This window comes from Marmota monax, unplaced genomic scaffold (genome assembly GCF_021218885.2).
Source record: "Marmota monax isolate L192 unplaced genomic scaffold, Marmota_monax_Labrador192_F-V1.1 WCK01_AAM20220418_F8-fsc00128, whole genome shotgun sequence".
Classification (NCBI taxonomy): domain Eukaryota; kingdom Metazoa; phylum Chordata; class Mammalia; order Rodentia; family Sciuridae; genus Marmota; species Marmota monax.
The window spans coordinates 2,337,056-2,364,017 of NW_026693452.1; the positions used below are offsets into that span (position 1 = coordinate 2,337,056).

The 26,962-nt window shown below is 34.9% G+C and overlaps 1 protein-coding gene across 3 annotated transcripts in view; it reads right to left on the reverse strand.

The window, feature by feature from the left end:
- The window catches only part of Arhgap24 (Rho GTPase activating protein 24), a 747,975-nt gene that overhangs the window by 253,509 nt on the left and 467,504 nt on the right, over positions 1 to 26,962 (reverse strand). For all 3 annotated transcript variants that reach the window (XM_058583413.1, XM_046457583.2, XM_046457584.2), the window contains exon 3: positions 9,334 to 9,421. In XM_058583413.1, coding sequence (XP_058439396.1) covers positions 9,334 to 9,421 — 88 coding nt within the window. The remainder of the gene's footprint in view (positions 1 to 9,333; positions 9,422 to 26,962) is intronic.

Sequence of the window (26,962 nt, forward strand, 5' to 3'; positions counted from 1 at the left end):
ACCCACTCTGACACCATCTTGATTTTGGACTTTCAGTAGATGAATTCTGAGGAAAAAGTTCTGTGTAGGCCACCCAGTTTTAGAGACTTTGTTATGGAAGTTTTAGAAAATTAATAGACACTGCAAACACTCTCTGCCCACTCCCTTTTCCTGTCACAGGGCCTCTGACAGTTAGCACAGGACTCAGGGCTATGCCAGCTTTATTCTTTCTTCAGTGCTGGGTGTGGAGCCCAGAGCCTCACACATGATAGGCAAGTCCTCTACAGCCAAAGTGCCCTCCACCCCTGCTGCAAACTTTCGTCACTCTTATTTATTAGCAGTTGTCGTGCTGGACATCATTTTGTTTCTTTTGATATATTCCTTTTCTCATGAAATGTAATTTCCCCTTTTCATTCCCACATCATTTGTGACCTATGGGTTGCTCTCCACTGACCGTCAACTCACCCACACTCACTCTCTCTCTAGCCAAGATACAGCTTCGAGAAGACCCTCCATGGAAGAAGAACCGCCTGGAGACTCTATTCACATAATAGCAGCTGACGTTTGTTTAGGACCTCACCATCTATTTTCTTAGCTTGATTTGATTGCAAGGCTCTTTTTAATTATTGTTTGAAAGAGGCAGGTAAACACAAACAGCTTGAGAATGCATAATTAAAACCACACCACAGAGAACAATGAGAGGAAAAAAACACATTTATTTGTCTGGCAAATAACTTGTTAATATATAGCCTCTGTAAATGAAGTAATGAAAAATACTGTTTGTTTTAGTGTTAATGAAGGACTGAGGGATGAGGCAATGAGGACTCTTTTTGAAGAGTAAAGAGTGTGTGAAGTTAATGAACTTCTCTAGTCTCCAGGCTCCTAAGGCACTGGGGAAAAGAGCTATGATCCAAATAAATAATTCAGAGTTGGAAGGTTCTAAAATCCAATGCAATCATTCCACAGAGATAAGAAAGTGAAGTCCAGTTTATGCATTAATTCAGCAAGCATATTTTGAGCATGTACCGTATGACTACACTCCATAAGGCACTGGAAAAAAAGGTGTCATCTCTAGTCCTAAGACTTCCCAAAACATGAAATATTAGTACCAAGAAGAGAGGAAGTGAATGCAGAATATACCAATTTTCAAACCCATAATGTCATTTCTTCCTGTCATCTTTATTTCTCTTAACTCTTGGATATTTGGCCTATATGGGATAGAGATAATAAACTGACCCATATTCTTTCTGGGATATGAAGGTTGTAGTGTGTGGTGGGTTTGTGGGTTTATATGGGTGTGAGTCTAGTTATTGTATTTATTAAGAAAGTAAATAAATACACTGATTGACAGCAGGAAACATGCTATTTATCCATCGCAAGCCATATTAAACAAGCTGTTATATGAACAGCCTGTCGCATATCAGTACAGGCTTGATATATGTTTTAGTAAACATTAAATAAGAATATCATGGAAGTGTTTCTCATACTAAGGCTACAGGAAAACTAGGGGTGGGGCAGGGATATATTTACAATAAATGAATGGTAGGTGAAATAAATTATCCCTCTCTGAGTAGATGTTTGTTAATTTCATTTTCTTTTACCTGAAAACAAAATATTTTTATTATCTGTGAGATACTTAGCACTGTAAGATGAGAATGAATATTGTAAAAATAAGAGTTTGAAAGATGATTGGAGGATATTTAATCTTGCAGGGGATGTTTTAATCTCATAACACTTATGAACAGCTCCCTGAATTTTGTGTGGATTGAACTAAGTATGGGAAAAGGTTTTCATGCTAAGCACACCCAGGCTCCTATTAATAGTATTCATTATTTTAAAAGCCACATAAGAGATCTCAGCTCTTGTCAGAATCTAGAGTCTAAATAAGCTAAGTCAGGGCTAAAAAGAGACTTTCTGTTTGGTCACTAACACTTTTTAGGTTTATGATGAATTTTTTCCTTATAAAAATATTCAGAGATGTTTTTTTTCCCAGTAAAAATGTTGGCACATAATTTCTGAATCATGATTTTGAGGCAGTGGGTGATGCCATGGCCTGGGGAGACAGGCTGTCTCTGAGTTCTAATTCTGGCTCGGGTGGCACCAGTAGGGATTAGTGATTTATATTCATATCTTCAGCCTTCTTTTCATAGGTTTGCTTTTTTTATCTAGCATGGCCCATAGAAGGTCAAATCTGGTCCATTGCCTCTATTTTACATTTTTAACTGGGAAAAAACTGAAACAGGAATAATATTTCTTGATATTTGAAAATTATACAAGATTCCTATTTCAGTGTTCATGGATAAAGTTTTATTGGAACACAGCCACACACATTTATTTACTCTGACAGCAGAGTCAAACAACTGTAAGAGACCTTATGGCCTGAAGTCTAAAATATGTAATCTCTAATCTTTTATAGAAAATGTTCACTGGTCCCTGGTCTAGCACTTAGTGATGATGGATGGATCAGTGGGACGATAAGAACTCTGCTCGAAGGGCCACTTCTCATAAGTGATCATATGATCACAAGTTCTATGGCTTCATAAGTGCCCTAAAAGCCACTTGATCAAAGTAATATTAGCCAGAATTTTAAAGGATTAAAAGCATTTTAAAAATGTTCATTGTGTCATGTTAATAGCTTCTTTCAAATGTATGCTTTTAGGCATTTTTAAGTAGGAAGGGAATTTGGAAACAAAAATCCCAGAAACGTTTTTTCCTTTTTTAATAAAAGAATACATAGTAGCTAAAACATACTGATTTTTGCCGATGCATTTATTTAATTCATGTTCAGGAACACTTGTGTATATAGAATTATATTTTCCTACCATAAGCAACTCCTACTCACATTCTCTAAATGATCTGCACACATTAAAACTGAGCAAAAGCAAAACAAAAGTGAGCCAAAAAAGAAAAAAAAAAAGGCTGCCTACAGACTTATGCAGACAAAAGAGAGAGAGAGAGAGAGAGAGAGAGAGAGAGAGAGAGAGAGAGAGAGAGAGAGATTGTCACAGTTGTTTTGGGATAACAAATATAATTGTATGGATTTTAGCCTAAAGTACCAGCATAGAAGAGGGAAAAAGTTAAGATAAAGGGACCATTGTAAAATTAAGATGCCTTAGCAGCATATTTAAATAAGTAATCAACAAAATTACCAACTTTTATGCTAAAACACATTGAAATATCCCTACATTTTCATATAAAATAGATGCCAAACACTGACTTAAAAACTTTATTAAATGACACAAGGTTAATGTATCCAATGACTTTGTTTGTTAAACCCAGAAGGAGCTGCAAATACTGACATGGATGGTAAACTTCCATTGCTGATGTTACATAATTATTTCAAAAACTCAAAAACTGGCCAAGCATTTTTTCTTTCCCAGAGACACCCATGAATATCTGTCAAAACTATTTATTTCTCACTTGGCTTATTACATAACACAGCTGCACTGACCATCTAAGTAGGTTCAAGTTTTGGTAAATTAAAAATTTTATAGCCTCCAGGCACATGAAATGTCTATCCAGGAAACACTATGCTGCAAATGCATGAAATAGGTTTGTGGGGTTACGTATCCGTAAGGACCAGGAAAAGAACAACTAAATCAGAGATAAAATTTTAACCCTGAATAGTATATAAAGCAATTAAAAATAATTGCAAAAAATGTGTCATGTTTGTATATACATATACATAAATCAAATTCATAAATACACAGGAAAATACAGAGGTAAATAGGGAAATAGAGATTGAGACCATAAGACAGATTAAGATACTCTCTGGTTCCAGATATATATTATTATTCTTAACCAATGGTCTATTTTTGGACTTGAGGGAATATCTAAACCCTCAAAAGTATGTACATTTTGCTAGGTATATGGATATTTCTGGCATGAGAATCTATAGTGCATTTATTAAATTCTCTAGACACCCATGTCATTCAGTTCCTATGAAATCCTTGTAAAATAATTAGAATGAAAATATTTCTACTTTAATTTACAGATGTAATATGTATTTGTCTGAGAGTAGTGGGACTAATTAGCACAGTCATGGCAAAAGTAGGATAAATAACACCTTGTACTTTTTTGAAGGGCTTAAATTTGTTTTCAGGCAGATAAAAATCACACAAGATTATCCTTCAAAAATCTCTTTTCTTTCTGTTTCCATAGCTACTTCTACAATCCTGCTTCCCTTTTCTTCTGCATTTACCTCTTCTCTTCTTTCCCTGTGGGAAGGAAAAAGGATAAGAAAACCTCCTAGATCTAATTATTACTGATTTGGGGCACTGGACTGAGATGGGCTTTGAGGGTCTATAATACTGGAGATTGTCTTTGCAACTGGGGCTTGGTTTGGTTCCTAACATGTGATTAGCATCAGGTGTATTTTTTGGTGACTAGACACTGATAACTTGGCCAGCACATGCAAGGAGTTTGTGAAGAAGCCTAGAACAATTTCAGCATTGTTTACTTTGTCATGAGAACTGGACCCCAGAGTGTAATTGTTTTCTGTGGGAAAAACATTCCACACAGCATCTTCCTTTGCTTTAGTTATTAACGTGATTAAAACCACCACTGGCAAGTGTGTTTCTCCCCATTTTTCCATCATTGCAGAGTGATGACCTTAGAATGTGCTTTCAAAGAATTATAGGTGTGCATCTTTATCCAGAGTCTGTTTTTATGATGAGCTTAAACAAAATACTTGCAAATAAGGAAAATGTTTATGCTCACTTCAAGTACCAAAATGCTCATCCTTAATGGATGAGCTGAGATGAGATACCAGTGTATCCATTTCAGTTCAAAAAATTAACTCCACATGTTCAGATTTCAGAAAATATGCTTCAGGTTATAATGTACTGCTGCCTCATTTAACTCATTTAAGCCCTCCAAATGACAAATGCCCTGTCCTGCAGTTTGGAGTAGCCTTAAGAGGCATCCAAGCCTCAGAGCTCCTCAAAGGATCAGATATGACATCAATTAGATGTCATCATGGGCCAGCTTCTCCTGCTCCATCCTGCCTTCCTAACTATCACACATGAACTATCTCCAGAGAGCATGCCCCAATAATTATTCTGGCATAATCTCCACCAGAATGTGCTTCCTGGGAACTCAGTTGAAAATTATAGATAGATATAAACAGAGAGTTTCCTCTCCACTTTCTTGGAATTGCTGCCAAGACCCAGGGCTGAAGAAAAAGGTACCCACAACATGCTAAGTTGAAAAGACCAGTGGTATTATGCTGAGCAACTTCCCCACAGGGCATGCTGAAAAAGACATATCAGAGAAGGAACTCTGCCCCTGGCTATTATAAGGTGAGGTCTAGAAAACAGGAAGTGCTACCTGGAGAAAGCAGTTTTCAAGATAAATATTATTTTCTGAGGGCAAGGATATCTCCTATCTACTAGAACAAGTCAGGAAAGCCCAAGAGCATTGCTTGTAAATTTTGAACTGTGACAGAATAGTCACCCACCCCTTCACTAAATTGAGGAATCCTGATGGCCTCTGAAGTTTGTCATGCCATTGGCCTTGCTGGGTGCTATAGCTGATGACCCACAGACAGAAGGATAAGATGAAGGAGGAAGCAACAGGGAAATAGCCTGCTTTTTTATTAGTTGGCAGGCCAGGAAGCATGAGTGTCCTGGTAGATGAATCAACACAAAGAAGCAGCTGGACTTGAAGTCCTCATATTGCACTCCATCCAACAGGACCATCTCCAGTATGGGAGTAGCTTACTATGTGAAGTAGGTTACCAATTGCAAGGTCACGGTAAAAGCCACAAATAAACCCCATGAAAGTGTTAACATTTGGAAAGGAATGCAATGACCAGTCAGTGTGAGGGGGCTGCACCCAGCAACAGCATCTGTATAGGAAGAATTCTATCTCCTTCTATCCTTTCAGTCTCTTCATCAGAGAGGAAAGAAGAGAAGTAGGAAAGGGAAGTATGTGAGGAATCTCTCTCTATTTCAGCCACCAGATAGGTCTTTGCAGCACCAGGGAAAGAAATGATCCTACACAGCAGGAAATAAAAGTTCAACATAGCAAAGTGGATGTCATTTCATATGACCAAGATTCCTTCAGAAATATGGTAAATATATATATACACTTCAATAAATATCTGTTCAGCTTCTTGTGTTATGTTGTCCTAGTTGCAAGGGATATAGTAATGAGCAAGAAAGATACATTCTATCTAGATGGAGTTAGTTCTTTGTCTCTTTACCTTTCTAAGTCTGAATCATTTTATTTTATTTATTTTTTCATATATATATATATATATATATATATATATATGATAGTGGAATGTATTACAATTCTTATTACACATATACAGCATTTTATTTTTCTGAGAAAGTTAAGGCATCATTACTTCATTAATTTTTCTGTTTATTATTTTTTTAAATCACCAGAAGGAAAACTCTACCAGAACACATTTTAAGAAGCAAAAAAGACGACATTTTCTTTCTTCAAGGACTATACATTAAAGATCTGCCAACATTTCTTTCTCAACCACATTTCCCAAAAGCTTAGTACTTGGCTGTAAAAGTTCACTCCATTCTAAAATTTGGCATGTCTGACAGTAAAGTCTTCATATTTGCCAATTTGGCTGACATCTTTTTGAATAACAAGTAGGGAAATTAGAAAAAATTGGAGTGAAATGCTATAAACCATGGCAATATTCAAAGAGATGATTCTTTTCAGGAGATAATGAACCTATACAAATTAACCCTAAATTATGGTAGATTGTTTTTACCGATAGATTCTTACAAAAGCCTAGAGCCTGGGTAGAGATATATGAACAAATATAAACAAGTAGTGTACAAAAGGTGACATTCTCAATTCTGTTGAAAATTCTTCATTTTTCTTATTTGCACACTATTATCCTTTAGTTTCATAGTACATTTCAGAATAAAGCAAAATCAGAAACAAACAAAAATTCCTACTATAGGTGAATAATTATAAAGCCATACAGTGCACCTGTGGATAAGCTGTATGCTTACATAAGTGGTCTGCGAACATGTGATACTAGGTTGTATAGCAAAGAGCTTGCTGTTGGCTTTTGTCAGTTTTGTTGGAAATCATTATGGGCTGATAAGATTAAATAATTTAATATCCCCCTATTCATTCATGTACATTGAAAATCAGACTTGAGGTGTTTGCCAGAAAAGCAGAGGTGTGTTAGGCCTGTAAGCATCATTTTGAGGGCAGGTTTTCAGAAGTAGCATTTGAGAGAATTCTACACAGAAATCCAATGTAGGATAATATGCGTTATGTAGGTAGGAATACAAAGGGGTCTGTACAAAGTGCCAAACACATTCTGTAACTTCCTACATCATACAACTTCTGACACATGAAAATGCTCTATTGTTACTGCCCCAATTTCCATGTTAGATTTTTACACAATTGGAAGAATTGGATAGTATTTTCTTATCATTCCTATTTGCAAAGATAAACCAAGTGTTTTGCTATCCCCAGATAATTCTGTGTTTGAAAAATCTGATGAAAATTAAAACAGATCTCTGAATTCATGTACAAGTATACAAGTGTTTGCTGGAAATGCTTTCCTGATTCAGAGTCACACAAATGACCGAGATTAATAACACACACTAGATTCTTGGTGTGGCAGTTCATGTTTTCAGTTCTTCATCAAAGAATTATTTGGCATAGTTCTCTTCACAGTTCATAAAATAATTTAAAATTATAAAACTCAACTTAGCAGCTACTATTCTACCCATTGCAGTAATAATTCAGAAAACATCTTTTCAAATGAAGTATGGACATAATTTATTTACCTCCAGATTCACAGCAAGTTTGAATTTTCTCCTGAATGTTCAGCTTTTATATTACACAGTCTTAAATTTTGCTCACCAAAAGCCATCATATACCTGCACTGCCTGCGAAACATATGCTCTGGAATAGCAGAGTTGGAGGAAAAGTTCTCTCCCTGATTTCCTGGGCTTTGACACTCTCTTGAGAATATTCATCTATGTTGCATTAGAACTTCTTCACCAAAAGATGAAACCTCTATGCAGCTAGCAGACCAAATGGGGAAGCAGACTTCTAGAATTATTGGAGATGAAAAGTCAAAGCCATCAGTTTAATACCATGATGGTTTAAAAGCCAACAGGCACTGATGTTTGAGAATAAATAGGGAAAGAAATTTCCTCTACTAATACTTCAAAGACTTAGCAACATCTGGAATCTGGTTCCATACGGGTATTCCACAAAGAAGTCAGAATAAAAGGATTTTAATAGGGCAAACAAGATTCAGGTTTCCTACAATATGTTCTCCCTGGGGGGAAACAAATAACACAATGCATCTGACTAACCTTTCTGCACTTCAGCTGCATTAATTAACATTTAGTCATGGATTCCATTGTGAGCCAGATGAACTCAATGCTACAGCTGTTTTCATTGAGGGGAAAAAATATGCCCTTACATTTTAGATTCCCAGCACTCCAAAATCTGGGAAAATTTGTTTTATTGACTGCCTTTGTCCCAACATTATGTATATAAATTACATATTACACAAATAAATTCACACCCACCCTAGGCTGTGATTGTGTCAATATCAATATCATGAAAACTAGATCAGCCAGAGCCAATACTAACTATAAAAACCACATTTTTAACTCCTTTCTTCTTATGTCAAGGGATAAGGAAAGACTGACCAACTGATCAAAGAAGTAGATCACGGACTTGGAGAAATTGTTGCTGGGTTATTCAACAATGTAAATGGGGATGGAGTACTAAGGGGGATGGGTGCAGATGTCTAGGGAAAATAAACAGATGTTGCAGAAATTTAACTGCAGAATCTGGTGAAATGGCAGAGACATCGTCAACTCTCCACGAAAGCCAAACATGTGGAAGTGGTTGGTTGGGAGCAAACTTGAGGTACAGAACTGTAATACTTGGTTAGTCATTGAAAGAGGGTTTTTTGTTTGTTTTGTTTTTTATAGGAAAAGCCCATTTAAATAAGATGTAGTTTTGTAAAAGGAAAGAGATCAGTGAATCAGCTAGGCAAAGTATTCTACCTGTAATACCTTGTCAAATTTCTATACGATAATCACTGTAAAATCAGACTTAGATCCAGTAGTCCTTTACAAGCATCGAGTCCTGACTTCTGGTTTACTGTGGAGTCTCATGGATGAATGAGAATTCAATTATCATTTGATCATGAGTATGTGCATGTGTGCACATATATTTGTATCAATGTACACTTTGGAAGTCATTATCTCTGTAAATATTACTAACCAGATTTGATACTCATCTTAATGAGTAATTCAAGAAGATTAAAACTTGTCTGATGTGTCTTTATCTTTACCAACATGAAATGACAATACTTTAATCAAACCAGAAAAAATATCTTACCTGGAACTACTTCAAAAAGGAATTTTCCTGGATTTTCTTCATTGCAGGGATGTTCAAGGACTTTATTTCCAGGCAGAAAAATAGTTCCCTGTGAACACAAATTCCCCAACATCAACACAATTGCAAGCACCACCAGGCATCTCATTATCATCATCATTTTCAGTGAATAGCCAAGATGCCTTGATAAACCAGTGTACAGTAACATTCATCACGCTGCTCATATTCCTGGTAATCAAATATCATGTTTGAGAATGATATGCATTTAACATTTAACAAATATTTGTTGTGCATCAAATGTGTATAAGACACTGTGTTGACTTCTGGATTCATTCAAGTATCAAAATATTAAGTGAATTCTGTGTGCCCAAAATTTCACTGAGTATTTGATCAATATCACATTATGTAATTGTGGGAATAAGCTTACAAACTAGGTATTATTTTCCTCATTTTATAGTTGTGAAAACCAAGGTAGGGACATTAAATAACTTAGGCAAAGTTGCAATTAGTCTTCTGTTGTGCCGTAGTTTTGTGTCTCCCCCAAATTGAAAATTTAATCCCAGTGCAACAATGTTAGGACATGGTAGCTAATGGGAGGGAGGTATTTAGTTATGAGGGCTCCACCCTCATGTATACATTAATGACCATTATAAAAGAAATTGAAGCTGCAAGTTTGATGTCCTGCTTTCTCTAACCCCCTCTTTGTCCTTAAGCTATGGGATGACATAGCAAGTCGGTCCTGACCCCTTGATCTTGAAATTCTCCTCCTCGGGAACTGTGAACAAATATATTTCAGTTGATTATAAATTACCTAGTCTCAGGTATTCTGTAATATTAGTACAGAATGGAGTAACTGATTTTGAACAACCTTTATCTTTTCTGTTGTATTTCTTTTAGTGTATCATTCCCATCAGTATCAAGACACATATAAAAGTCTATCCTATTAAAAATAAATACTGATTCCATTTGCCCTTTCAGGCATTGTCCTATTTTTTTCATTGTCTACCAAAGACTTGTCTACACCACAGCTCTTTCCTCATATGCATTCACTGCAGCCTAGTCTGTATAGCCATAAAATCCATTTATAGGACTCTCACATACTGCATGCTTGACAATGTTCCATCCTCCATGAGCGTGACTTCCCAGGAGCATTTAGCTATTGATCACTATTTCTTGAAGCATCTTCTTCTCTTGGTTGTTTGATTTTCCCCAGGTTTTTCCATTACTTTTCTGTTAGTAGAATCTCTTCTGCTGACTTTAATTCAACTTATAGCTATTAGAATTTTTCAAAGATTTATTCAATGATTCCTTCTCTTCTGACTCTTTTTTTTTTTCTCTTCAAACTATCATCACATCCACACCTATGACTTCAATGAATCACGTCAACAAATATCAGACTAATGTTTCCTACCCTGGACTCACTAAGCTTCAGAACTTCGTATCCAAGAACTTATTTGACATTTATATCTCAAAGGTATTCTAAGCTCAATTTACTTGAATTAAAGTGCAACTGAGCCTAGTCCTCATTATGTATTCCTAGCTCAGTGAAACACCACCTTTTATTCAGTTGCAAAATCTGGAATTGTAGAACTCATCTCTATTCTACTGTAGCTTTACTGCCGCTACTCCTTTCTTTTAGTGACAATCATCTCTATGTAGCATGTTTCAAACACCCTTCACTGGATTCTCTGCAATGCTCTTAGCATCTTTCAATCCATTCTTTTAAAACACAGTCAGAGTTTTCATTGTATAAGTCTTTCACCTCTTTTGTTAGGTTGATTCCCCAGTATTTTATTTTTTTTTTTTTTGAGGATATTGTGAATGGAGTGGTTGTCCTCATTTCCATTTCAGAGGATTTGTCCCTGATATACAGGAATGCCTTTGATTTATGCGTGTTGATTTTATAGCCTGCCACTTTGCTGAATTCATTTATTAGCTCTAATAGTTTCTTTGTAGACCCTTTGGGGTCTGCTAGGTATAGAATCATGTCATCTGCAAATAGTGATAATTTAAGTTCTTCTTTTCCTATTTTTATGCCTTTAATTTCTTTCGTCTGTCTAATTGCTCTGGCCAGTGTTTTGAGAACTATGTTGAACAGAAGTGGTGAGAGAGGACATCCCTGTCTTGTTCCAGATTTTAGAGGGAATGCCTTCAATTTTTTTCCATTCAGAATGATGCTAGCCTGAGGCTTAGCATAGATTGCTTTTACAATATTGAGGTATGTTCCTGTTATCCCTATTTTTTTTAGAGTTCTGAACATAAAGGGATGCTGTACTTTGTCGAATGCTTTTTCTGCATCTATTGAGATGATCACTGCTACACTGCTGCATCGATGTTCATAGCAGCACAATTCACAATAGCATGACTGTGGAACCAACCTAGATGCCCTTCAATAGACGAATGGATAAAAAAAATGTGGCAGTTATACACAATGGAGTATTACTCTGCATTAAAAAATGACAAAATCATGGAATTTGCAGGGAAATGGATGGCATTAGAACAGATTATGCTAAGTGAAGCTAGCCAATCCCTAAAAAATTAATGCCAAATGTTTTCTTTGATATAAGGAGAATAACTAAGAACAGAGTTGGGAGGAAGAGCATGAGAAGAAGATTAACATTTAACAGGGGTGAGAGGTGGGAGGGAAAAGGAAAGAGAAGGGAAATTGCATGGAAATGGAAGGAGACCCTCAGGGTTATACAAAATTACATACAAGAGGAAGTGAGGGGAAAGGGGGAAAAAAACAAGGGGGAGAAATGAATTACAGTAGATGGGGTAGAGAGAGAAGAGGGGAGGGGAGGGGATGGGGGATAGTAGAGGATAGGAAAGGCAGCAGAATACAACAGACACTAGTATAGCAATATGTAAAACAGTGGATGTGTAACTGATGTGATGCTGCAATCTGTATACGGGGTAAAAATGGGAGTTCATAACCCACTTGAATCAAAGTGTGAAATATGATTTGTCAAGAACTATGTAATGTTTTGAACAACCAACAATAAAAATTAAAGAAAAAAAACAAAAAAAAAAACACAGTCAGAGTAATCTTTATGAACAAATTTGTTATTGTAACTTCCCCACTAAAAATCCTTTAGTGGCTTTCATTTGTTCTAGAACAAAGGACTGGATGGTTTGACTCCATTCACATTTTTAAGGTAATTTTTGTTGCTTTCTTTGGTTTTACATGATCTAGCTAACTGATTTTATATAAATAATATCATGCTCCCATTTACATTAGGACGACATTCTTTCTCTGGTTCTTTGATACTCACTATTCAAATTAACTAAATCTAAAATATACTTGCATCAATTCCTAATTTATCCTCAATGACTAACACTTTATCCAGCATGTAGTTAGTTAACACTAAAGAAGGGTATTGTTGAGTGAATGATACTCTTAGTATAAGAAAGCCAGTATCCCAAACCACACATGCTGGACTCAGACACCCATGCCCAGTCCATTATGTTATATTGTCAGTTTATCCCAGCTTGAAGTAATATTTAGCTCAACTAGTATTTTACTCAACTCTCATCCTACATGGTTTGGCACAGAAAATTATAGTCATCAACTATTTTCCTATTTCTGGTTGAGTGATAAAGCAAACCACTAACTAAAATCAAAGTAAGTGTCAGTTACACGTATATTTTCTCCTTTGTTTTTTTCCTCCAGGAAGCAAATTTTCCTACTTCACTTTTTATTTAACTTCCTTTGGCCTATAGATTCCATTTTGAAAAATCTGGTATCTTATTAGTAACCTTTAAGAACTACTAAATAATTTGAAGATATTCATCATAATTGAGACCTTTCTTTCTTTCATTCTGTAGGTTTAATCTATATGGTTTCTAAACAGGTGATAATGTCAATGGATTTATTCTATATGCTGAAATGATTTTGTGAAGTAATTAAATTTGTAACTTATGCTTGTTTTACAACACAGTATCCAACCCTCCAGACAGAGCATTCATTTTATGCATAGCTGTGTATATGTGTATCCCTGATATTAATTCTATACCTTTAGGCTCTACTTAGGATATTACACTGTACATGTGTCACACAAATCACATGTAAACTCTCCTGCATACACAACATTTCCACGTGATCCCCAACCTTGCTTGGCAATTAGAAGATTCCAAGTAATGCTATCTTTTTATACATAGCAAGTAGATACTTCTAACTGAAATTTTAATTTTTGATTTTAAATTTGACATTGTATAAGTTTTATATTTTTACAGTTTTCCAGAAAATTTGTGATATAAAAATAAGAGTTGAAATATTGATTCTATGTATTTAAGGCTAAATACTCTGTAATTTACAAATACTTATTACGGTTAATTCACTATGTCATTCAGTAAGTTAAGTAATTTGGTTTAAATAACTACCTTGATCACCTTATTTAGAAACCATGTGATTGAAATCCCTCTCTCAGAGAAGTTAGTTATTTTACAGTTATTGTTAGTTATTTCGAAGCATTTAACAATATCAGAAATGGATGGTGTTGGAGAAGATAATGCTAAGTGAAGTTAGTCAATCCACCCCCCAAATGCCAAATGTTTTCTCTGATATAAGGAGGCTGATTCATAGTGGGATACAGAGGAGGAGAATGGGAGGAATAGACAAACTCTAGATAGGGGAGAGGGGTGGGAGGGAAAGGGAGGGGGCATGGGGTTAGCAAGGATGGTGGAATGTGATGGACATCATTATCCAAAATACATGTATGAAGACACGAATTGGTTTCAACATACTTTATTTGCAACCAAAGATATGAAAAATTGTGTTGTATATGTATAATAAGAATTGTAATGCATTCTGCTGTCATTTATTTTTTAAAAAATCAATAAAAAAGAAGATGCACATAAAAAAGAATAAAGTCTCTAACCACCTTAGATAACCAATATTAACACCAAATACATTTTTCTATATTTTATTTGTACATATATATGCAAAACCAGTAATTTTTTGCAAAAACATAATAATAACAATAATAAAAAAGATTTATTGATTATCTGCTTCAAAATTAAAAATCATACATTGTTGTAATGTCAATGTAATACTTGGTGTCATTTTTGATAAGTTGAATTGTATAGACCTTGCTGGAATGCTCTACTGCTGTAAAGTGTTCATGGTACTTTTGTGTTATTATAAAGAAAATTTAATAAACATCCACAAAGATAAATATCTGAGTTCCTTCCTAACTTTTTTCCTTAATGCAAATACCTAAAAGGGAATTAGTGGGGAAAAATAAAAGCATACACTATTGGTTGCAGAGACTTGGTTAATTCTCCTAGAGTTGCTCTAAATTCACCAACCAAACAACCAACCAACTAACAAGCAAGAATTATTCTAGTGCCCGAACTAACTTGAAAGTAATTTATTTTTTGAGAGACTACCATATGTTAGATATTACTCCTATAATTATTTAAGGCATTGTGAGGCAATGGTGAAAGAAGCAAATAATAAAATCTATTCTCAATACAAGATTAACACAATACATACATATAGGATCAATGAGTGGCAAAGAATGTAGAAAAGAATCAAATATAAGAAAAGTTTAAAAAGAGAATGCCAGGAAACTCTGATTAGTTAGGAAAGATAATATAAAGAAAACAGTTGTCAAAGGACTATGGAGTTTTAAGATTTAGTGAGCAAAGGGTAAGCTTCCAAAGTGGAGGAAATAACATCAACAAAAGCAGGGATTAGAGACACATGTGCAGAGCACATTAGAATATTCAAAATATCCATAAGGAAGAGTAATTAGGAAGTAGGAGGGTTGGTTACATATGCTGAAGATGTGCTACAGAAAGTTCAACCCAGCTGAGGACATTGCACTTGATATCCATGGCAATCGAGAACTAGTACACCTTCTTGTGTAAGTCAGAAGGAGACTTAAGAACACTGGTTCTAAAGAGTCTGTAATCAGAAATCAATTACTTTGACATAAGATGGTCAATGTCCAGACCTTCACAAATAGGTCTGCAGTAGAAATAGCATACATTTATGTTAGAGATATATTATGAGAGAGATATTTTCAAGACATGTTAAAGAAACTGTCCCTAGCTTAAACAGGGAACAAAAAAAGAAAGATTCAAAGAAGACTTCAATATTGTTTACTCTATCTTGAGAAGAAAGGTGGTGTATCTTGTTAGAAATCAGGAATTAGGAAGATTCAGGCTTTAAAAGGCCCCTCTGGGAACTTGAACCAAAATGATGTGATATTCTTCAATTTTCAGTCAGAGGTTACACTGGACATTCTTTATTTGTTATGTAGGTCTTTCAACCCTTCAGTCTTTCCATTACCCCATGCTGTAGTTTGGCTCTGGAACATCTCCCAGAACTGGATCTGAGATGTCCCTCACCTGTTCATGGCTTAGTCCCCAAAGCAGCAGTGTTCAGAGGTGAGGTCTTTGGGCAGGTGATGGACCACTGGAGCTCTAATCACATCAGTGGGTCAATTCTTTGATGGCATTATTGGGAGGTGGTGGAAACTGTAGAAGGTAGATCCTAGTTGGAGGAAGTGAGTCACTAGGGTATTCTCTGCAAAGTAGATCTTGTTTTAGCTTCTTCCCCCAACTCCTCCTCCTTCTGGCCACCATGAAGTGAGCATGAGGTGCCCTGCCACATCCCTCCACCAAGACATTCTGCTTCAACATAGGCCCAGAAACAATGGAGCCCAATGACCATGGGCTGAAACCTCTTAGCCATTAGCTAAAATAAATCTTTCTTCCTTTAAGTTGTTTTCCTCAGGTAAGAGATCATGAAAAGCAGACTAACACAGATTCCTGAGTTACAAAATAGCCAGAGTATAGGTACCATTAATTTTCTAAATAAGGGCATATTACCCATGACACCTCACTGTAAATTTTTGTTGATCAGAGAGAAGAAATTCATGTAAAAGGAAAACTTATAAACTTTTTGATAGTTTAGCATATGTGGCAATAGTTACATTGCACTAATTAATCAGCATATTCAGACTGGAAATACTTTCATCCTTGATAGGTCACATCTCTGTTATAAAGAATCTTCTTCAAATTTTCAAATTGGGATAATATGGTAAGCAAATCTTGCATGGTCTGACAGCTAAGAGTTGGCTAAGTTAACACATTTCAGAACCAATTTGTAGTTTGTTTTCAGCTAAAATTGCTATTATTGAGAAAGCTCATCTCTAGTTATTATCAGATATCTGGACCAAAAGTACAAGAGATTATTAGGACAAGGCTTGATGCTGTTGAAAATAGATATTGGGATCTTTTTCTTTGATATTTGGATGGAAAAATGCATGCCTTTATAGAAAATACTCACATGCTTTGTCAGTTTCTTAAACACAATGGCATGATTTTTCTTTTTCAGAACGAAAAATGACCATGAGCATCACAAAGAAGTAGGCAAAGTCTAGTCTTGACAATATGTGTCCCATTAAAAATGAGATTAGGCATAGGCTTGAAAATGAGATCAAAGTGAAATAAATATTACTCAGTAGGTTTTACTAGAATAATATATGTTGGTTGATTTTTTTCTATGTAGCAATTTCACTCTTTTATTTAACACATGTTTATTAAATAATACTTACCATGTGCCAGGCCCTGTCCTAGGCACAGGGAATATAATAGTGAGAAAAGCCAGTGAAGTCTATGCATTTCCATTTCTAAGAATTATTTGGGAAGGCAGAAAATTGAAAAGGTATTGCATATAAGTCTTGTTATGAGCAGGAAACAGGATACTGTAGGCTTATGAAAGGTATGAAATCATATCCACTCTGACCATGTAGTAATCTTCCCGTTAACAATGAAGTTTGTGGTCTATCAAATCTATTCTGGAGTCAGAGTGCCCAGGTTTAAAGGTTAAGTTAACTCACTCTAACACTTTTATCAATATGGCATCACGCAAAATACTCCTCCTTGTTCCTCAGTTTCTTCATCCTTAAAATGGGATTAAAGTTGGGCATGGTGGCGATGCCTGTAATCCCAGAGGCTCAGGTCGCTGAGGCAGGAGGATTGAGAGTTCAAAGCCAGCCTCATCCAAAGCAAGATGCTAAGCAACTCAGTGAGACTCTGTCTCTAAATAAAATACAAAATAGGGCTGGGTATTGGGCTCAGTAGTTGAGTACCTCTGAGTTCAACCCCTGCTACCAGAAAAAAAAAAGGGGGGTGGATTAAAATAGAACCTACTTCATAACCTTATTGTGAGCTAATTTGTGAGAAGTTTGAAGAAAAATGTCTGGCCTACAGCATCTATTTGTTTTTAAAAAAATCTTCCTATATCCCAGAAGTCTCAATGATATTTGGGGCCCATCTTTGCTAATCATCAAATAATGAAATGATTACAGAAAGGTTAATTTTCTATTGTGAGCATTATTATCCAGTTGAGTAAACAGCCAGTTAAGCTACTTAGAAAATGTGAAGTTAGTTTTTACTATCATGTTTTCAGGCTAGACTACCCCAAACAGGTAGACCACTAATTAACAATCATGATGATAAATAGCATAGCACTTGATGTTGACAATGATGATTGCTAATATTTCTTGACTATTACTTTGCTAAACATATTGCATGCTACTTATATCATTAAAAAGCCCATGACTCTGACACAGGTAATTCTGAATTAATAGATAAGGAAAATGAAGTTCCAGGAATACTAGGCAGAGACTCTGGGACAAGGGATTTCTAATGCATATTTTTTTGAAAAACAGAAAAAAGAAAGAAGGAATGAATGAATGAATGCAGCTGCTTTAAGGATTTTACATTATGTCTCAATTTTTAATAATTAGTTGCTATTAAAGCAGTTTGAGGTTTTATAAATAGTCATCAAGTATCTTCTTACCTTCAGAAATTGGATTTCTGGGTGCAAGTGGGAAAGGAAAGAGAAGAGGAAGACTTGCAAACTGGCGCTATTGTAGGATCTACTTGAGTATTTCTGAGGTGCAAACTCTTTGGGGGAAAACTAACCTAAAAACATTGTTGCAAATTGCCTTATAGAAAAAAGTAGAATAATATTCATAAAGCTGAACAAACTATATAAAATACAGTTTTCCTAAGATAATAAAACACATGAATGCAAGTAATATATGAACTATTATGTATTAAAAATGACAAGCATGATAGCATGACACTATTTTATAAGTGCCAATGGAAACAAGTTCTTTCTAGAGATGTCTCATCTTGCTGTTTTATATTATCAAACTGCAGATCTAGCACTTGAGAAGTTTTGTCATTCTGGGCTCATTTTAATTTTAAAACATAATATTGCAAATATTCACACCCTGGGAGGCCAACATGACAGCATTAATTGTGATGGAGTAAAATGTATGCAGTGTTTCCATATAATTCATTTAAAAAACTTTTGATCATCTTTCCAGATACAAGGCTACCTTACCCCCATGTGAACTTCCCCTCTAGACAAATCAAAAGAATATGAATTTTTTTTTTCAGTGCAGTCCTTCTACAGGAACATTCTCCAGGAAGCTTGTACATTACCAGTCTAGCTACTCTGGGGTCACTTTTATTTTTCAACATGTTTTGATTCATTGGAAAATAGAGAAGTTCCTTGTTGATTGCAATGGGAAGGGGAAGATTATAAGTGAAGATAAAGGAAACTATTATGTTTCTAAATCCAAAATTCTAGAATCACACACCCAAAATTTGTAGAGACTCTTTCTTAATGCTTATGTAATATATGTTCTGCAAATCAGCCTGTGCCCAAAATGTTGTTCAACTTTCTTTCTTTTATTTGTTCTTTTTAGTTATATGTGACAGTAGAATATATTTTGACATATCATACATACATGGAATATAACTTCCTATTCTCATGGTTGTGCACAACAATGTGTAGTTACAATGATCATGTATTCATGTATGAACAAAAGAAAGTTATGTCCAATTCATTCTGCTGTCTTTCCCGTCCCTATCCGCCCTTCCTTCTCCCCATTCCCCCCTGTTTAATCTGGTGAACTTCCACACCCACTCCCCCATGTGAGTCAGAATCAGCGTATCAGAGAGAACATTCTTAAGGTTCCCTAGGTCATTGTTCAAAGATTATAACTGGAAGGAAAATAAAGTCCAAAGGTCGACACAAAAACCATTCCCTAACAATTTCTACTTGGACTGAAACCCCTTTTGTATGTTGAATCCTAACAGCTATGTCTCAGAAGAAATGCTGAAACAAATAAATTAAGCAGTCCGGAAAAGTGAAGAGATGCAATTTGACCTGGGATTTCAAGTTCCACTTCCTTAACAGATAATAGAAAGCTACACTGAGATTTATTAGTTCATCCACTTATCCATTTATTCACTAAACATATATCTACTATGTCATTATGTGTTGAAACTGCCAAAACGCTTAGAAAAAAATAAAATGTTAATACAGGTTATCTTTAGATAGTAAGATTATAGATGACTTTGATTTTGCTGAGTTTCTCTATTTGAGTTTTTTAAACAGTCACACATATTTCTGGTATACTAAGAAAAGGTTGATACAGAAGCCATTACCCAACAATTTCTACTTGGAGTGAAACCGCTTTTTGCATGTTGAATCCTAACAGCTATGTCACAGGAGGAATGCTGAAGCATAAATAAATTGAGCAGCCTGGAAAATTGATATCTATATCTATCTATCTATCTAGGTATATATATATATATATATATTTTTTTTTTTTTTAAAGCAAAAAGCAATAGGAGAAGCCAGGGCTATATGGGCACATGCTGGAACACTAAACTTAGTTTTCTGCCTTATGAAAGGCATGAGCAAAGACAATCATAGAAAATGTTTTAGTAGGTTCAGTTGGCTGAATTGTGGCCACAGGATAATAGGAGGTCCTAATCCCTGGAAAAATTACTTCACTGGGGAAAAGGATTACTATAGATGTGATAAGTAAAGGAAGCTGACAGGGAGATTATCCTGGATTATCTGAGTGTCTGTAAATCTAACCACAAATGTCCTTAAATAGAGAACATGCCATTTGGTATGCACATAAAGAAGAACACAATATGATCACAGAGGCAGAGGGAGATGGATGGAGCCACAAGCCAACAACTACTGGCAGTCACCAGAAACTGGAAGAGCTGGGGACAAGATATCTTCCTTGGAATCTGATGGGAGTCTGGCCCTGCTTACCATACCTTTGCCTCCAGCACTGTAAATTTCTTTTGTTTTAAACCACAAGTTTGTAATTTGTTACAACAACCAAAGAAAACTAATACTACCCAAAAAGATTTTGAAAGGAAACTTTCAATGACCCCCTAGAGAGGAGCCTGGAACAGATTTAAAAGGAGTTTCTGTGCAGTTTAAAAGGAGTCCCCTGTCAAGTGCTAGTAAGTGGCACCTAACTTTTAATCATATTTAATCATAACCACATCGTATTTGGTAAGAATCAACAGCCTGCAAAGCATTTAGATGAGTGCAGCCAAAGAAAATCCCTCGTCACTCAGCCCTCTACTCTGAACAGAGGGAAAATGTCCTGTCAGTGGCACATTCTTCTCCTTGGGACCCCAGGGTAGAATACTGTGGCAAGGCCAGGAGTCCTTATTTGGAAAGCTCTGAGAATCTATTGCTAAGCCTTCTTGACCTATTACTGGAACTTGTATTTAGTGTCCAACAATCTATGCCATTTTATAACTTTTAATATTTCCAAGGCAGGAAAAGAAATGTCCATAGCACATAGGGTGGTACATTCCAAAAGTCTGAAACAAAGTCTATGAGAGTAGGAGAAAAAGAAGAAGAAAATAGGGTTTTGGAGTTTGTGTCTCCCTGTGAAATAAAATTGTGAAAAGCAAAGTGTCAGATCTATAAAAAAATTATTAGGGGAAATCCAAGACCCTGAAGTTAAGGGTCTAAGAAGCCATTATCAATGGGCCAGAAAATTAATGATAAAATAACCCAATTTAAACCTTTCCTTTAATTAACAAATAAACCTCTGCTGTGTTTAAAAATTTAACTGGAAAGAATCTAGAATTAACCTTGGAAGAAACAGTATAATAGCTAATTCTAGAGTACCAAAATAAACAGAGATGCTGAGTACAATGATCTTGCATTTTTTCACAACCAAGTAAAATCATTTTATAGTTAATTTAATAACTCTCCATATGTTTGAAACTTAATTTAGAAATTTAAACTAGGAGAAAAACACCTCAGCAAGAAGAAATCAACTTTGGTCTTAATTATACTGCTGCTTTTGATACTGAACTTCCTTTTAATAAGCTCCTTGTAAACTTGTAATAGAGTTTTATCCTGAAACTGTACTAATATGTTATCTATTTACAGATAAACTAAAAATGAAAACAATTTGTGGAAAAAAATGTTGATATATTTTGCTATGCAGATGATTTATTTTAAAATGATTTTTTTTCCTCCAGAATTTCTACTTGGCAACAATATTACTTTTTAAAAAATATAAAATGTAATCTTTTTTTTGTACAAGTTGTTCAGAGTTACTTTACTAGCAGTTTTAATGTTACAACTAGTGGTCTCTATATTATTCTATATATATGGGGGCATGAACTTGGGAACTGAAAACCTTTAGGGTATAAGAGCACAAGCATGACTTTTTTTTAATTGTTTCATGTCCAAGTTTCTTTGGAAGGAAATCGTGGATGTGCACGAGAATATTATTTATTTTTCATTAATTTCAGCCTTCTTGGCAAGTAACTACTCTTTTTGCTTAGCAAAATTATGTCAAGGGAAAAATATCAGTGACTAAGTTTTGGATTCAATAGTTGAATATTTTTAATCTTGGAAGTTCTATTGATTTTATAGTTTCTTTCACACAATGTAATTCAATATATTTGTTTCTGGCTCCTGCTCCATGCTAGTCAAATGCCATTGATTTCTTTCCCCACCTTAAAAACATTTTGCTGTTACGTCTAAGACGCAAAGTGCCTCACTTCCAAACATTCATTTCCACCAGGCACCCCTGAAGATCAACCAGAGACAATGAGACAATCTAATTCAAATGAATATCAAGCTCCGGAGATAGATTCAGCATGGAAATCGAGTTTCAGTATCATCAGATTATAAATTGTAGGTAAAGCCATAAAATTAATTTGGGTATACAAGGGAGAATGGATAAAGTAGGAGATGGCAGGAAGATCTCACGGCATACTTGCATCTAGGGTAACTACAGCAGGGAGGGAGCCAGAAAGAAGACTAAGGGGGACTGGAGAAGTAGAAGGGGGAGGCACAGTGCTGTGAAGGCCATGATGGGAAAGTTACAAGAAATCGTCCTCTGTGTCAGTGTTGCCTCATGGCCAAGCGAGAGAACAACCGGAGCCCTGACAAACGCCCTGGGCCAACAGGAAGCCACTGGTGAACTTTGGCAAGAGCAATCTCAATACAGTGTTAGAAAAGCAAGTCCAGTTCCAGTGGGTTGCAGCAAGAATCTTCTATGAAGGGAAAGTGGAAACAGATACTGTAGATAACTCTTCCAAAGTTGTAATATAGTAGGGGTATGACAAATTAGTTGAAAACTAAAGAAAGACACAAGGACCAAGGAGTTCGAGTTTCCTTCTATTTGATTTTAGGACAGATATCATGGAGTATATATATGTGCTGCTGAGACTGGCTTAGTAGAAGGGAGAAACAATAATGCCATAATTATTTACTGAGAAGTCTTTTACAATCCAGCTTTAAATGCCCACTCTGCTATTCACTTTTCATGCTCACGAAGTTTGATTTCTAAGCTCTTTTTTCTGTACTTTTGTCAATTTCTGCACTAATACTACGTTTTATTAATTATGATATCTTCATATTTGGTGAAGCAAATTTTTTTTGTTACGTTATTTCTCAGAAATATCCTACCTACTTGGCACCTTTTTACTTCCATATGAAGTTAGAACCTGCTTGTCAATACCTCCCTCCAAAATACCCTGTTGGGATATTTACCGGCACTGCATTAATTCCATAGATTGATTTTCCTTCCTACAATATTAAATCTCCTACAATATTAATAGAATCTTTATAGGGTTGACTTTCAACACCTAAGTATGCTATATCTTTCTACTAATTTATAATTTTAAACTGTCTTTCAACAAATAATTTCACAAAGTATATTTTTGTAAGTATATATATGTATAGGTACAAATTTATACTCATATATACATGATAAATATAATACATCTGTATTAGTATATATTTTGATATACTTCATATCTTTTGATGTTCTAAAAGAACATTTTAAAATATGGCTTTGAACTGTTTATTGCTAGTATATGAGAATGTATATTGATTTTATATTCAACAACCATTTTCAAATTCTTTCATTTGTAAAGCATTTTGTAGATAAATATTTTTTGTAAAAAACAGTAGTTGTGTACATTCCTTTCCAATATTTAAAAATCTTCTATCTTATATGCATCTGTTGTATGCTGACAAAGACTGATTAATAAAATGATAAGTTGAAGGGATGACAGCAAATGTTCTTAAGTCAGCCCTAGATTAAAGGGGATGCTTTCAAAGTGCTGCAGTTAATTATGACAACGGCTAAAGGCTTAACATACTTTATTATTTTCAGGGGTTCCCTTCAATTCCTAACTTGCTGAGAATTATTTTGCTTTGATTTTAACATCATAAAGGCACATTACACGTTATTTGAAATATCCTTTTTGTATCATGAAGATAACTGTATGATGTTTTCTCATGTAACCTGTTATATTAATAATTCTTAAATCTTTTTTATTGTTTTAATTTTAATTTTTAATTTTTTATTGATTTTTTAAAAAAATAAATGACAGTGGAATGCATTACAATTCTTATCACACATATACAGCACAATTTTTCATATCTCTGTTTGTATATAAAGTATGTTGACACTCAATTTGTGTCTTCATACATGTACTTTGGATAATGATGTCTATCACATTCCACCATCCTTGCTTAATTCTTAAATCTTAACTGAAGAAGAACCAGCTCATTTCCCAGACACTAGTTGAAATCACCTGCCTGAGTTTGGATCAGGAGAATGCTGCAAAAGTGATGCACTTCCAAACTTGGACACAGAATACCCTGTGCGTTGTCCCCATCTCTTTCCATGTGTATGGTTGATAAAAGGCATACCTGGATTGTGTACATATCTATGTGTATTTCATTCTTCAGAAATATTTCTCCTACACATGCTTAGTGAACACTATAAATTCTTGTGACCTATTTTGAGACTTTTAGGAATCATATCATAATGAGTATGACTGGAATATTTTTGATGATGACAGTTCATTACTAAGAAAGGAGCGCTGTGTCATTAAGGGAATTTGAGCCCCTAAAATGTCATGGTCTCTAAAGACCTCAAGAATAGAGTCATATTTTGTTTTTTCTATCCTCAATAGCTAAGAAGATACCAGGAATCTAGAGACACAGATAAGAGTTCACTGAATGGAATGAATGAAGCCAGTTAAACTTTTGTTAAGTTTTATTATCTGTAAAATAAGGATAATTATAATTATAATACAGTACATACTTGAACTAATGAAGAAGATGACTTGGAGATAAAAGTTATTAAAGCAAATGGAATCTGTAAAACTACAAAGTACCATAGCAAAGATAATTTTATTTTGTTCTTTTAGTCTCTCAAAACTCATTTTTGTCGATTAATAATAGATATTGAAAGTTAAAACTGGTTTTCTTAAGAGTTCCTTTTTATCAGAGGAATTCTAACATGACCTAAAAAAATCACTTGTTGCTTAATAGGAAGGAAATTCTAACAGCATGTCCTTTGACTTCCTAACCTTTTGCCTCCTTTCCAACTTAGAGGCAAAATAATGTGAGTGAGCAGGAAAGTAAACAAAATGTGCCTTTGTTAGGATTATTTTTCATCAAGGAAGACAGTGAAGTGGGTAGGACCATAGGCTTGAAATACTGACAAACAGGGCTTAAATTCTAACTTCTATATCCTAGAATATGACTTTAGGAAACTTAGTACAAACACCTGCACCTCTATTTCCCTACAAGTAAAATGGGCCTCCAAAAATATAAAGCCTTCCACAGAGGTTGGTTTTGACTTTTAAAAAATAATGCATGTGAGGGCTGGGTTGTAGCTCAGTGGTACAGTGCTTGCCTAGCCTGTGTGAGGCACTGGGTTCGATCCTCAGAACCATATAAACAAATAAAATAAAGTTATTGTGAAAAATAAAATTAATTTAAAAATGCATGTGAAACATTTATCACAGTACCTGATACTTAGTTAGGGATTAGTAAATAGCAGGCATTATTTAAATAGTTTTTTTCAAAGTCTAGTTAGGTAATTCACTGGGTATGGATGCTAGTTTTAGCACTGCATGAATATCGTGCATTATAATTTCTATTTGAAGTCTACTATTACCAGCTAGGTTGAAAGTGATGACAAATAAATATATATAATGTTACTCAAAGTAATAAATGCCAAAGAATGATTGACGCCTGAGCATGATACTACTGGATAAGCTTGTGAGTTTTCATGGTGTTCTTGAAGGGAGTTTTTCTTTAGCAAATTAGGAAATGAAAACCAGCAAGCATCTGATCTAAACTAGTTAATAAGAGTTCTGAACAATTTCCTCAGTTCACTCAGATCCTTATGCAACCTACTAACAACCAGCAGGTGGAGAATAGAAAAAAAGAAGCCTATTATTTCCTTTCCTTTCTACAAAAGCAATATAAAATTAACAAGCAATTTATTTCATAAATCAGATGCTTTGTGAGTACTCAGAAACCGGGGTGCAGTAGTCACGCTGGTCTCCTTTTCATTCCAGGTTGAGATAATCAACTTTTATTCTTGTGACAGAATTGTCAGTGACCTAATTTTTGGATGGGACAATAAACTGTCCAGCTTCAATAATAATTCTCATCATTTTTTTTCCCAAGAAATGGCTGGTGTTTTGCACAATGTCCTAGAAACTATTTTCAATGATTTTTATTTCTCATAAAAAAACAGGGATCACTGCTTATTATTACGTATGGGTTCATACAGTACTTTCTAAAGATACAAAATTTAAATTTAATATCTAGCTGTAATTTATGATTACTATAATCATTAAAGTATTAAAAACCATCTATTTGGAATTTTTTTGCTAGAGGTGATGGAAATGATAATAAAATAGGTGATAGTTATATCCTCTTAAATAGTCAAAATACTAATTAGGAATCACAAAGAAGAGTTCCAAATTTCTGATAGGAAAAGTAGAAAAAAAACTATATTTTTGCATTATCTTTAACCCCAAAACATATTTTTTGATAAAACTATTTCCTTGTAGAGGTACATAGCAGTGATGTTAGTAAATAAATAAATTTAAAATACTGCAAACTTAAAATAAGATGCTCATGAAATATTTCAAAAATGCATATATTAAAAGAGCAAGGGTTTCAGTGAAACATTTTATGATTAATCTTCAATATATTTTTAAGCTATAGAAGTGATTTTTAGTCATAGAAATTATTATTATTATTATTATTTTGAGGGCACTGGGGATTGAACTCAGGGACACTCAACCACTGAGCCATATCCTCAGCTCTATTTTCTATTTTATTTAGAGATAGGGTCTCCCTGAGTTGTTTGGTACCTTGCTTTTGCTGAGGTTGGCATTGAACTTGGCGATCCTCCTGTCTCAACCTCCTGAGCCACTGAGATTATAGGTGTGTGCTACCATGCCTAGCAGTATAGAAAACTATTGATTTAAAAATGGA